The sequence below is a fragment of the Copidosoma floridanum genome, unplaced genomic scaffold (genome assembly GCF_036245765.1).
Source record: "Copidosoma floridanum isolate Cflo_tuat_1 unplaced genomic scaffold, Cflo_Japanese_pri ptg000006l, whole genome shotgun sequence".
NCBI lineage: Eukaryota > Metazoa > Arthropoda > Insecta > Hymenoptera > Encyrtidae > Copidosoma > Copidosoma floridanum.
The window spans coordinates 9,606,608-9,619,390 of record NW_028321883.1 but is presented as its reverse complement, the minus strand read 5'-3'; the positions used below and the strand labels follow the sequence as shown (position 1 = coordinate 9,619,390).

Here is a 12,783-nt window from a genome sequence, read left to right as displayed (position 1 = left end):
AAAGCAAGCTCATATGGCAAGAGGAGCTTGTACGTCGTTTATGTGTGCGCGTGTGTGTATTACCTTTAAGGTGAATGCTTCATAATGTGCTGACATAAAATACGGCCAGCCTCATTGTAAAAATGCATGTATGTATGAATAAATAGTTACTTGCTCATTAATTGTTTAATTCTGATAATAATTTCTACGAATTAAAAATGTGTAATTCACACATTACTTCATTATATTCAAAATTGTTTGTAAAATCCTTAGAAGGATTAATTTCTAAATAGTAAACTTACTGTCACAATTGAACTTGTATTTGGCGTTCTTATATTGCTGATACGAGCTTTCGTCATCACTTACCCAAAAACTCAATCGCACATTGTCAGCAAATGCGATTGGTACTATTGTATTGTTATTTCCTAATGTGTAAAATCATAACATGTAATATCATCGTGCAACTGTCAACGCAGTCTGCAAAAACATCGCCCATTGGTTGACCTAATTCAACCAAAGGCCTCTTATACTCGCTCTGATGCTATAAGAACTCACCATCAAGAGGAAAAAGTGCTCTCTTTACGTCTGTCACCTGTCCTCTAAAGTTTTAGTCAACTCTTGACTCTTGCGACTCAAGAGTACCTTATACACGTAAGGCATAACGTGGTGGTTGAGGCAACTCAAGTACGTATCGAGAATATCAAAAGTATCGGACTACGCTAAGGAGCGAGGTACAGCAAAGGAGGCCCGCTGAAAGTTATTATGGCGTTAGCAGAGAAAGCAGAAATTGCAACATCCTACTGGCCACGAACTCGTTGTTTGTGTAGTTTAAGGAAATAATGACGGTTACAGCACGAAGCATTAAGGAACTCCGAAGTAGTAGTAAAAATAATCAGTGATAGATGTAAGTAAAATATCAGTAATAAAATTTATGCTGAACCTTGTTAAATTGACCCGATTACATTGTATTTAAGAGAACAAATTATTATTAAATTGCTTTAATAAAGAAATACATTAATTACCCATATTATTTAAATAAAGATTATTATTTAATACAAAAATAGAACAAATAAAGCTCACGAGCTGAAATCTAAGAACCCCACGAATGGCACTTAAATAAAACAGTTAAGACCAAACTTTGAACAAGTCAGGTCATAACAAAACTATGCTAGAAAATAAATTTGTTAATGCAAAAAAAATACCAACCGAATTTACAGGAAAGATTTAACCACTTGATGTTAATAGGTTTTGTGGCTGGAAAATTTTTTTTCGACGTTTCGAATCAAGGAACTGAAATGGATTATAATTTAAATTAATAAAGTATTTCAATCTCTACTTCACAGTTAACTTTTTTGATTGAGCTATACAGATAGGGCGTACCAGAAAAAAAAATCACGTAAAGTAGTGGTCCTTTATAGCAATACGATATTTAGCCTAATATTTGAAGAAAAATATGTAGAGTAACACGCTAAATCATCGACTTCAACGAAAAAACGCGTCATTGTTTTTATCGCAAAATAACTTGAAAAATGGCTTTTTTCAAGTTTTTATTAAATATTTCGGAAAATTTGAGTTTTGGAACAAAATGTTCAATACAAAAATGTTTATCTCACGATTTAATTTGAGGATTAAGTGTTGCAAAAAAATTTCTAATTTTTATTAATTTCTAATTTCTAATTCTATTTAATATATATTTAAAAAAAATTTTTTTTCCTTTCATCTCACAACTTTATTCCAGAGCAAAACAGTCCTGGAGCTTAATCTCTATATTTTTTATTGCCACAAAAAGACAAATATATATTCTACCTATTTAAAAATCTGGAAGATTTAAGAGATTACTGTGAGGGTTATAATGAAAAGCTGATCTCTCATTTAATAAATTCTTTTCTTGTCGGTTTTGACGCTGCTGCTTCAATCTCGATGAATGTTCTGCGTCAGTTTTTTGATGCCTGAAATTGTATACACTAGATGCATTTGAAGTTTTCTTTCCAATTCGCCCTCTTTTGACTTTTGGCATGGTTAAGACTTTTGTGAGCCCTAAAGGCTGTTCTTTGTAAACTTTGCTAAGTTCTAACTTAGTTGTTGGCAAGGTATTTCGACAAACGATGGTTCTAAATAAGACCGGTTAGCTCAACTCTTTCTTGACTAAAGTTTCCAGCACATGTGACTGCATGGATACCTCAGGGTGATCATCTCTAGCCTGTTGTTGTAGCACCAGACTGATCGGGAGAAAAACTACAACATCTGAAGCGTTGGAGCTGGTTGTAGAGCTCTTTCCCAACGTCTCTTGGTATTACGCCGAAGACGTTGGTGTCTAAAGCACTTTCTTTTTTTTGCAGACTCAGTTATTATGGTGATCTAAGGTGGGAATATTTGTTCGTGATGCTTGCCTGTTGCAGACAATCCCGTTAGCTAAAGCTTATTTTTCCTTCATAGCTGTTAGGTTCGCCCAGCGCAGATCTTGGAAAGGATCGGTGATTCCTGATTAAATGCTTATAGTTGAAAGGGTAATATAGAGTCGTTAGTCGTCTGGGTTTTCAGCCTTGTGACGAACAACTCTGCTCGTGACATCTGCCAATGAATGACTGACTTGGTTTAATAGTGGCCTGTTTTATATAGTCTTATAGTCGACTTATCGTTACCGGAAATGGTAGTAAAAATGTATTTATTGGCAAGGTAGTTAATAACCGCAGGTGGACCTTATAGACTAAGAAAAGAAGTATTCTAGCAAAAAAGTGTGGAAGTTCATATGCCACCGGTTTTAGAAGCTTTTTGTAGTGAGTATCAGTAGTTAATTGTCTTGGACAGCTGACTTTATTTGGAAATTATTTTTTTCGCCCAATAACGGTATGGAAAAGTACTTTACTGATCGTAGCATTTTTATTGTTGGATTTATGAAAAAATACCTTTCATATTAAATGCAGGTATTCAAAAGACCTACGAAATGAGCCGTGATGGTTAACAATGGCTGTTTTTAAAATTTGTTTATAACTAATAAACAATCAATCTGAAACACCTGAAACGGCAAAGAAATTAAAGCTCTTGTATGACAATACAATACCTCTAAATCTGGATGTTGTACGTTTAACCGTATTTGCACCATTGCAACTGATTAAAAGAAAAACGGTTTTTTGACAACGAATTTTTACAGCTGGATGGCATTCTACGGTGTCTAACGGGAGCTTATTTTGGTCGTAAAGAGTTCTACTGAATATCTCTTATTAAATTAGTTCGATTTTCGCACTAGATTAATGTTGAAATAAGCTCCAAAAAAATACTTAATTGCAAATTAAATATCATCACAAATTCAAGTGTAATCTCAACTGGACCTTTTTTATCGTGGACGTTTAATTTTTTTCCTAAATTAAAAAAAAAAAACATGCTCTTCGACGACTGAAAGACGAGATATTTTTGTTTTGTTTTAATTCTTACGGCTTAGTTGATTAACATAGGCAGTTAGGGTTTAAACATGTTACTTTTTAATACTTACATTTTAAGGAAAAAAATATTTGATAATCATTAACTTCCGATTCCCATCGAAATACATAATGCAAAACTTAGGGTTACTTGTGTGGTGACTATCCTGTCTAAGGCTCGGTGGAACCTCCTCTTCTGCAGCTGTTTGCGCGCGGCTGACGCGAAATTAGATATCGTGCGCTCAAAATCGCTCTCGGTCGTGAGCTCGTTAGTCGTAGAACGACTTTTTTTGTTTAAACTGGAGTAACTCGGGAAAATATCAACTGCTGTGCAGTTTAAGCTTATTTACTGGCTCTACTGAGCCTCTTGCAAGTAATAATTTTTATATTTCGGTTTTTACATTATTTTTGTCATTTACACATTATATTCGATGTGACAAATTGAACTGCAGATTTAAAAATATAATTGACAGCTCAAGGTAACTTCATTACATCCAAAATTATTTGTGTAAAAGGATAAACAGCCTAGAAAGGGAAAAAAATGCTAACAAAAATTTCAACGCTCTTACATCATACACACATATGAACCAATCCCAGCCCCCTTTTTAGACTAAGAGCTGAGGCCCAGGAGGACAATTTTTTAAAATTAGCCGTGATTTTCACCGGTATTGAGATAACTCATGATTCATAGAGATCCGAAGTATTTTTTATGATATCGATAAACAGTGACGAGTTATGTCGGTTCTAAAAAATTGCCTCATGCAGAAATAGGGAACCATTCAAAACCTGGTTAAATCAAAAGAACATATTCATGACATGTTGTCACTAGAAAGTTACAGCCGCGGCAAAATTAGAATCACCTGACTGGCTAAAAATCGACTGTCAAGTTAAATAATGACCCTCACAAAAATAGAACCAGCCACAACTTTGACTAACGTTTTTTTACGCTAACGCATTCTCGAAACAAGAACTGCGGTAATTTTGATATTATCCAAGGGGTGGGTGGAAATTCACCTTTTTGCATCAGAAATTGGGGATGAAATGTTTTTGTTGGCATGGTAGTTGAACATTAGGTGGCCTTTAAAAGATCCGATGGGATTGATGGCTAAGTAGGCAACATGAATGCTTATAATTTCTCTGAAAAGGGCCAGTGGTGAAACTTCCAGCTATTCCTTGCTATTATTCTTGATAAAGGAGAGCTGGCTGTAGGTAGCTTGACTCATACCCTTAAAGTCTCTATTTACAGAAACCATGCTGGAGGAATGTACGCCGCTTACCAAAGAATATCTTAACTTCGGGTCATTCCCCGGATAACCAACCACTTATCGTTAGTCAGTAAAGTGGGCCTGGAGAATACCTTCTTTGTAGGTATGACGTTGGAACGACTACTAAGAAAAAGGCCGTTGTGGCTACCCCTACTCTTCAGGGCTATCTTTCCTGGCTCGCATTTGACGTAGAAAATTTTCTGACGGCATCAGGTCGAATGGATGAATGGCCACACAGCTCTGAAGTGCTGGTATTCCACCGCAGACATTGACGTTCCGAACGCCTATTTTTCCGTGGCACTCAGACATTTTGGTGATCCGGGGTTAAACTCGTCTTATTTTGCTACCCTTCTTGGTGTAGTGCTGATGATCGACTACGATTACCGTCAACTCAATGAGGCATCTTACAATCACTCTTCACTATCTTTGATTGCGGGTGGATTGAATTTTACCTTGACGCTGCCTAGCGGATCCTACTGAACTAAAGCGCAAAACTAGGTTATTTTAGCCAAACTTTGAGCTTATTTATCGCTATAATTATTAACTTTTACAAAAAAAAAACTATGTGAAAACCATCTCAGAATCATCAAGAATCAGTATGCAAAATTTCAGCAAAATTGGTTCAGTAGTTTTCGTGGTTAGCGGTTACAACGGTTTTAACTACTTTGCTTTATATATTAGTAAGAAGATAATCGTATATAGAGTATTAGCATTACCAAGAGACTTATTGTTAAGAACATTTTTATCTGAAATTTGTTATATCTTGTCCTTATATTTTTTCCACAAATTAAAAAGAACAATCTTAGAGGAAAGTACAATACTAGTTTTATAAGTACTATATATTTTTTATTTCTTTGCCTAAACATAACATTAAAAATTATTTAAAAATCCCAAAATTACTAACGGGTTGATAGATAAATGAACTAATAATAACAATTTTAATGTGTGGATGCGTATGTACAATTTTAATTAGCAATTCTATTTTTATCTCAGTGGTTCTATTTTCATGTCAGTGAACTTAGCATAAAACTGGATGTTTATGGCCAGTATAAGAACTATACACTTTCTGGACACACATATTAATGACCATATTTATTAACATCCATAGCTTTTAACCCCTAACATTTTCATTCTCAATCTCTCGATCTTTGTGTGAATTCATACATATTTAGAATATTTTTAAAGTTTTCACTTTTGTGGTAGGCCGCACGTGATTCACTCCGTTTTTTTTCATATATATTTCTTATGACATGTTTCGTAAGATTCAATGTAATTTTCTTTATATTAGGTTTAATGCATGGTATGAGAAAGGATGATAGGCTAATAAACAGTTTTTAATTACTAATTTTTGCAAGTTCTCTTTCATCTTAAGTGTGAAATGAAAATACAATGCTAAACAATTAAAAATCACTTGTTCAGTAGAGATCCAATGATTGTTGCAGATAAAAAATTGGTTTCAAGTTTGACCTAGTCTTAAGATAAAAGAAGTAAAATTACCTATAACTTTGCAGTTTGCACCAAGAGCTATGACAGGTACCTAAATGCATTTTTTTGACTTGTTGGAGTACTCTGCACATTGTGGTCATCTTGATTTTTGACTCTAAGTCCTAAGCCACATTTGAGGTTTACTTTTTAGTTGTAAGTTTAATATATCCACACCGTTGAAGTATCTTTTCGTTTTGCACGGTAGCTTCATTTTACATCTATAGATTAAATGACTGATATGAGAGAGTTTTATTCAATTTTCCAGCGTAAAATCAAACAACAGTACCAAATATTAAGAAATTACTTCATTACTATGAATCTAATAATTGCTACAGATTAAAAACTGGTCTTAAATTTTATTAAGATCCTAAAGTAAAAAAGTAAAATCACCTGTAATGTAAGTAGATTTGAATAAACCTGGAGAATCCATGTTAACACTTCCAAACTCTCTTAGTGCAAAGTGCCCGCAACCTCAATAGTTGCATATGTGCCAATTTTTTCAGATTTACAATTTTTTACTGTCATGAAGTCATTTTTTACCTTACATCTTATGATAAGTTCTGTTACTGTCCAGAAACATATCCTAAAAAGTACTAAAATAGAAAGTGTAAGTTATTGATATGTATTTAAAAGATAAAATTCATCCTACAGCTCAGTATAATGTTTCATCGAAGCTGAGCTGGACGTACCTTTTTTTCTTATTCTCCTCCTTTTTTTTGTCTTTGCAAGCCCACGTTTTCTTATTAACCTAAACGTCGCATACTCACATATATACCAAGCAACGGAACTAATGCTTCGCGACGCACGTATAAAGAGAGACTGAGTAAGATAAAGACCCAAGAACTAATCTACATCTCCTTTTCTCCTCATGCGTTGACATATTTATCTATATTGCTCGATGAAACTCAATGATTATTTTCCATTCTTTTCCTTCTCTGCTTTAACCATTCGTAAACAAGCTGACGCTCGAGCCAGGATGTTGATTCACACATTGGCCAGCGTTCATGCAACTAGATTTGACAACAGCATGCTACACTTCTACCACTTTCTTTTCTTAACACTGACAATATTCAGGGCCACCAAGCCGAAAAATGACGTGAACTGTAATGCGACCTATTTTTGACGAGCAAACACTAGGACCAGTATTGTTGCCATACGATATTCTTTAGCGAGTAAGTACTACCCCTAAACCAAAGCAGTACATTTAAAGAGAGACGGAAGATATATAGAAAATATTTCCCTCTCCCTGCCACGACATGATGCAGACTAATTTTAAGAACCTATGTATGTCTCGTCGTCTCTGGCCATAGTGGCAATGATAAGGAGGCAAGATTTTCGGCTATATATAAGCCCATGGCCTCCGCGAGCAAATCAGTTCGAATAAATTCGTTCGGTGGTCAGGCCAGCTTAGGTATATTCCTAGAGCAGTAGCCAGACTAGTACACACGACCTGGAGAATCTGGTCGGTGCCTATACGTGATCTGAAGAATTCCATCTATTCGTTTCAACTTAAATTACATTTGGCCATCCGGATCTTGCCTCGAGCCACTTTATACCCTTCTTTTTGATGATGATAAAAGTAAGTAATATTTATTTTTAAAGTAAATTTTTACGCATTCCCCATAGATTTTTTCGCGTAAAACTCACTATTGCGTGCCGTTTAATCTGGATATTGGTGGCCAAGAAGGTGGCAAAAGAAAAATTTTAATAGAAAAAAAAAAATCAAAGAAGAAGTTGGTGTAAATGCCGACGGCCAAGCAACTAGCTTTTATTTAACAAAATAATTTTGTAAGGCAAGTATCAACGCTAAGTTGTGTGCCAGTTGGTGTAAATGCCGACGGCCAAGCAACTAGCCTTAATTTAAATTAATCAAGTGACAACGCTACATTGCGTGCTGATTGGTGTTAATGCTGACACCCAGGCAAGTAACCTTTACTTTAAAAACCCCATTTTTAAAACTATATTGTATGTCGCTAGTAAAAAATACTGGTGACCAGATGATTATAGACTCCTTAAAAAGGAACTAAGCTACCATTTCTAAATAAATGGCCAGTTACGTGCCGTTGGTGTAAATGCCGATAGCCAAGTAGCTAGCTAACCTTTCTACAATCATTCACCCTGTTCCCACCTTAGTGCTCTATCTTCAACTCTTCCTATCATGCGCCCAGGCCATTGAGCCAAACCTTAGGCCTAAATATAAAAATTACTCCCACGCCGTCTTCAACGTAACAATAAGATGAAAGATGACCGTGTTGTGCCTCTAAAACGTACTTACTTTAGGAGCTTTAGCAAGTGTGAACATAGATTTAGCATGTTTATTCGAATCTTCTGAGTTTAAACGTAATCTTGATTTTTTTCTTTATTTCAAAAACTTGGTTAAATTTGAGATGATAACTTTTGACCTGCTGAAATGATTGGAACTCTAGCGATGAAGTGATTTCTTGCTGTTTGGTATTGTAGCTTGACTTTACACTTAAAGAATAATAAAAAATTGTTAAAATAAGTCACTTTAAATTAATTAACAGTTATTAAATACACTTGTCAAGTTTTTTTAGCTATTGTGGCTTACGGACAGACCCAGTGTATATAAATTCTACTAAGAAACATGGTGACCCTAAAGCTCAAACGCACACTTATTTTCACAAGGAACATTATGTACAATATGTTTGAATGATTATTGTAACAAACAAATGAAAGATTTTTATCTGAATAAGACACAGTAGTAAAAAACAGCTAACATACAAATATAAAGTAATGTATTACTTGTTAAATACAAAACGTTTGTTATAAATACTAGTTGTATGAATGAAACTTTTCTATTTTTTATACAGTCCCCTATAAAGAATATAAATATTATTTTACTAAAGTCACGAAATCCACAAAAAAAGTACCATTCAATAAAAGTAAACTTATGCAGGTTTGAGGATATTGTTAGCACGGAATTTATATGTATAGCCTAACCACGTTAAATATTTTTCAAAGAGGAAATGATTTCTGCATCATTTCTCAACCAATTCGATTATGAGTAATAAAATCTTAACTTTCTTTATAATGTATTAACATCAAATTTTGGCATCGCAAAGAAGTGAGATCAATAGCTACTATTCAAGATGGGAATTCAAACAAAGTTTTATTTTTAAATACAAAAATATCTTTAATGTCGTTAAAAAAACTTTTTTATAAAAGGATCGTAAAAGACTGAAAGTAGCTTAATAACGACACATAGTTTTGTTGCTTTCTAATACAAGTTTACACACACACACACACACACACACACACACACACAGAGAGAGAGAGAGAGAGAGTAAGTAGTAAATGTAGTAAATAGTAAAGTCAGTGTGTAGCGTGCAAGTAATTCATATAAATACGTATGTTTGACTGAACACATGTTAAGGAGAGACCCGTGATATCGTGGCAATGAATGCCCAGTCAAGTGTCGGGGAAGATTGGGACACGGGGCACGATGACAAGGTGCAGTGGAATCAAATATTATTCCACAACCATCAGCCTTGCTGCGACCTATAGTCAATGACAGACAATTAAAAACATGTACCCATACGACTAAAAATATTCCTCAACAGAACGTATTACTTCATTGCCCCACAACGTTTCTATTCGGCAGGTGCATGAGGTTGGAGGGAATAGACGAATCTATCAAAGTTCCAATAGTGAGAAAAATAACTTGGTTCTTTGCTTAATTGCCAACTGAATTTATTTTTTATGAAACCGTGGTTGAGTACAGTTACAATAAATTGTTTCTGATGGGAAAATAAATATTTTTAGGTGATCAAGTGTGCATTTAAAAAACTGTGTAGCTTAGAAATCCTAAAAAAATTCATACTAGAGTTCACAAAACAAGATCATTGCAACTTATTTCGGAGTACTTCTGTTGCAAGACTTGATAAATAAGAAGACAATTGGAGAGTGAAATCAGTTTTATCAGTTTTTTGTACTTTTTTGCTCGTACATGTGTGTTACAAAGAGTGTACGTTGTGTTCTGGCAGTAGGTAATAACAGTATTTCTTCTAGCCTTACGGGAAAATTACGTACTTTAGCTCAATAATTAATTTCTTGTATTAGTTGATCATACTTATAGATTCTTGATAAATTATTATTAAGAATAGCACTTCTTTTCTTCCTTTTATTTTTTTTCTACTTGCATAAAAGTTGTATTTATTACTCACCTAAAGAGAAAAAATTTAAAAAGTCTTAAATAACAAGCCCTCCATACCTGATGCAAAGGTGGGACGATAGTATGGCTTTGACGTACAGGGTGCTGGCCTCCAGAGTCAATAAATTTAAATTTAATAAAATAAATTAAATAAATTTAAGAGTCAATAAATTTAAATAAAATAAATTTTTCCTTCTTCTATGTACCCTCAATAACAAGGGAAAAATCGTGTACATGAACTTTAGACTTTGTGACACGGTTTTTCCTGGCACAAAAGATTATAATACTCATTTTTTGGAAAATTCTGTGTGAGCAAGGACTTGTGCTGCCTTATTAAACCAGCTTCTCGTTTTAATTCTGTACAACATCAAGTGTATTTTTTGTAAGAAATCGGTCTTGATGATTAAACTAGACTTTATTTCACAACAGAACCAAATTATTAAGAAAGTGACGCTAATAATATAGTTTTCAACTGAAAAATATGCAAATTACTTCCATTGTATTCAAGTTAAAGAAAACAATACTATGAAATTCAATGTTGATAGTTTATCATCTTACATTGAATATCATACATAACACTAAAAATATCATAATAAATAACTACAGACTATAAGTAATTCATTAATCAGACGTCAAAGTCATTTGCTAGTAGTCACTTAGTTAAAGCACGTAAAAATGGTGAATAAGAAAATTTCCGCCACCTGGAAGGGAATCGTTTTAATCGCTTACAAATATAGTCTAATTATTGGAAAAAATATTTTTGTCCAACAAAAGTGTCGACTTCAATTTTTATGTAACAAATTTTAGAAATGCATCGAATTTTTTTAACATTTTGGCTCATAACTTCTTTTCTGTTGGTCTGATTGAAAAAAATATTGAAGCAAAATTGTTTGTGATAAAATTTCTATCGATTAAGGTTTGCGATTATTTCAAAATTTGTTTTTTGCAATGTTAAGTTAGTTAATGTTAATTTGGTCATAACTTAGGTTTTCACTAATGGTTGAAAAACACTGTACATGTGTAAAAAAAATCCATGTCTGAACCTGAGGGCAACAATGAATAATAAAAAACTATGTCCCCCCCCTTCCCCTAGAGTATGTGTATGTGTGTGTAATATCAGTTATATCTTAAAAGCCTCTTGAAGTTTTAAAAAATTCTTCGCCTTTTTCATTTCTGGACACTGCTAAAAAAAATTTGACATCGATCATGAAAAATAACTTCAAACAAATAACTTTTTTTTCTCAGTGTATTAAAATATTCTATAATAAATAATTTAAAAAGTCCTTAAATCTTATACGAAAAATATTAAGATCATAATTTTAAAAAATACGTAAGGATGGGTGTTGGTGTAACATGTTTAATGATATAATTTATCATATCTGAGTGTGCCATCAATTGATTATTATAAATTTTGGCATTATTATAAATTTGCTTTATTGCCTAATACCTATCACCACTGAATTTTCTTGCTTTCAATTAGTTGTTATTTCAATTTTTTCGGTTTTAATGAACTAGTCTTTTCAAAAATTATTTTTGTATTACTTCATTCTTTATCTATGCCTTAATAAGTTTGATTTAATAAAGAAATAACAAAAAAATATCATCGGTGGAAAAAAGGGCCATTAGGCTATAGGATCTGTCAATAGTTAAAAATATTTTAATACGCGTATTCGTCTTCCTTCAGTATTTTTATCCGTCACCTTTCTTATACGTACGCTTATCTCTCTTTCTCTTGTAATATATCTTGTTATTAATTACGTGAAATCGTAAAATTATGTTTTACAGATAATGTGAATACATAATTACATGATAACTTCAACGCTTTATATCTCATTATTCCATTTTTCTGGCTATTTTAAATATACTTGTAGTTCTACAATCCTTGAAAGTAGGACGTGAAGAATTAGAAATACCAAGTCTCATTTTTAAAACAACAAATTTTTAAATGAAAGGCATTTTCAAAATTTTTTTTCTTACTTAAAAATATGCATAAAAAGTTTATCATGAAGACGGGCCGATGCACTAAATATACAAAGTACCATACACGTTATCTAAAGTGTTTGTTAGAATGTATGTGAATTTTGAATTACACGCGCAGTGCTGGAACGCTAGACCATGAGCGTGTGTAAAAGCTCTGGAGTCGTGTGATTAATACGAGGAAATCTCCTTTTATTTTTCACTTTTCGAGGGGCAAAAATCAGCCGAATTGGTTTATGAGGGTGCACCTAAAAAAAATTTTTTTTTTATCTTCTAGAGACCTTGAAGATCAAGGGTAAAATCGTGAATACGCAATTCAGATCTTGGCATACTATTTTTATTTTTTTTTTTTTTTTTATAAAAGATAAAAAAAATCGATTTTTACTAAGATTGAATGAATTCTATTCTACCAGACTAATTAACATTAGAATATTCGTACAAAAAATTTTAAAAGCATCATTCCCACCATTTTTAAGGTGGCTCTTTTCAA

At 33.2% G+C, this 12,783-nt stretch overlaps 1 protein-coding gene across 1 annotated transcript in view; it reads left to right on the top strand.

Moving 5' to 3' along the window:
• The window catches only part of Abl (tyrosine-protein kinase Abl), a 451,059-nt gene that overhangs the window by 316,547 nt on the left and 121,729 nt on the right, over window positions 1-12,783 (top strand). The window contains 2 exon segments of the mRNA XM_089598684.1: window positions 9,540-9,608; window positions 9,611-9,729. Coding sequence (XP_089454810.1) covers window positions 9,540-9,608; window positions 9,611-9,729 — 188 coding nt within the window.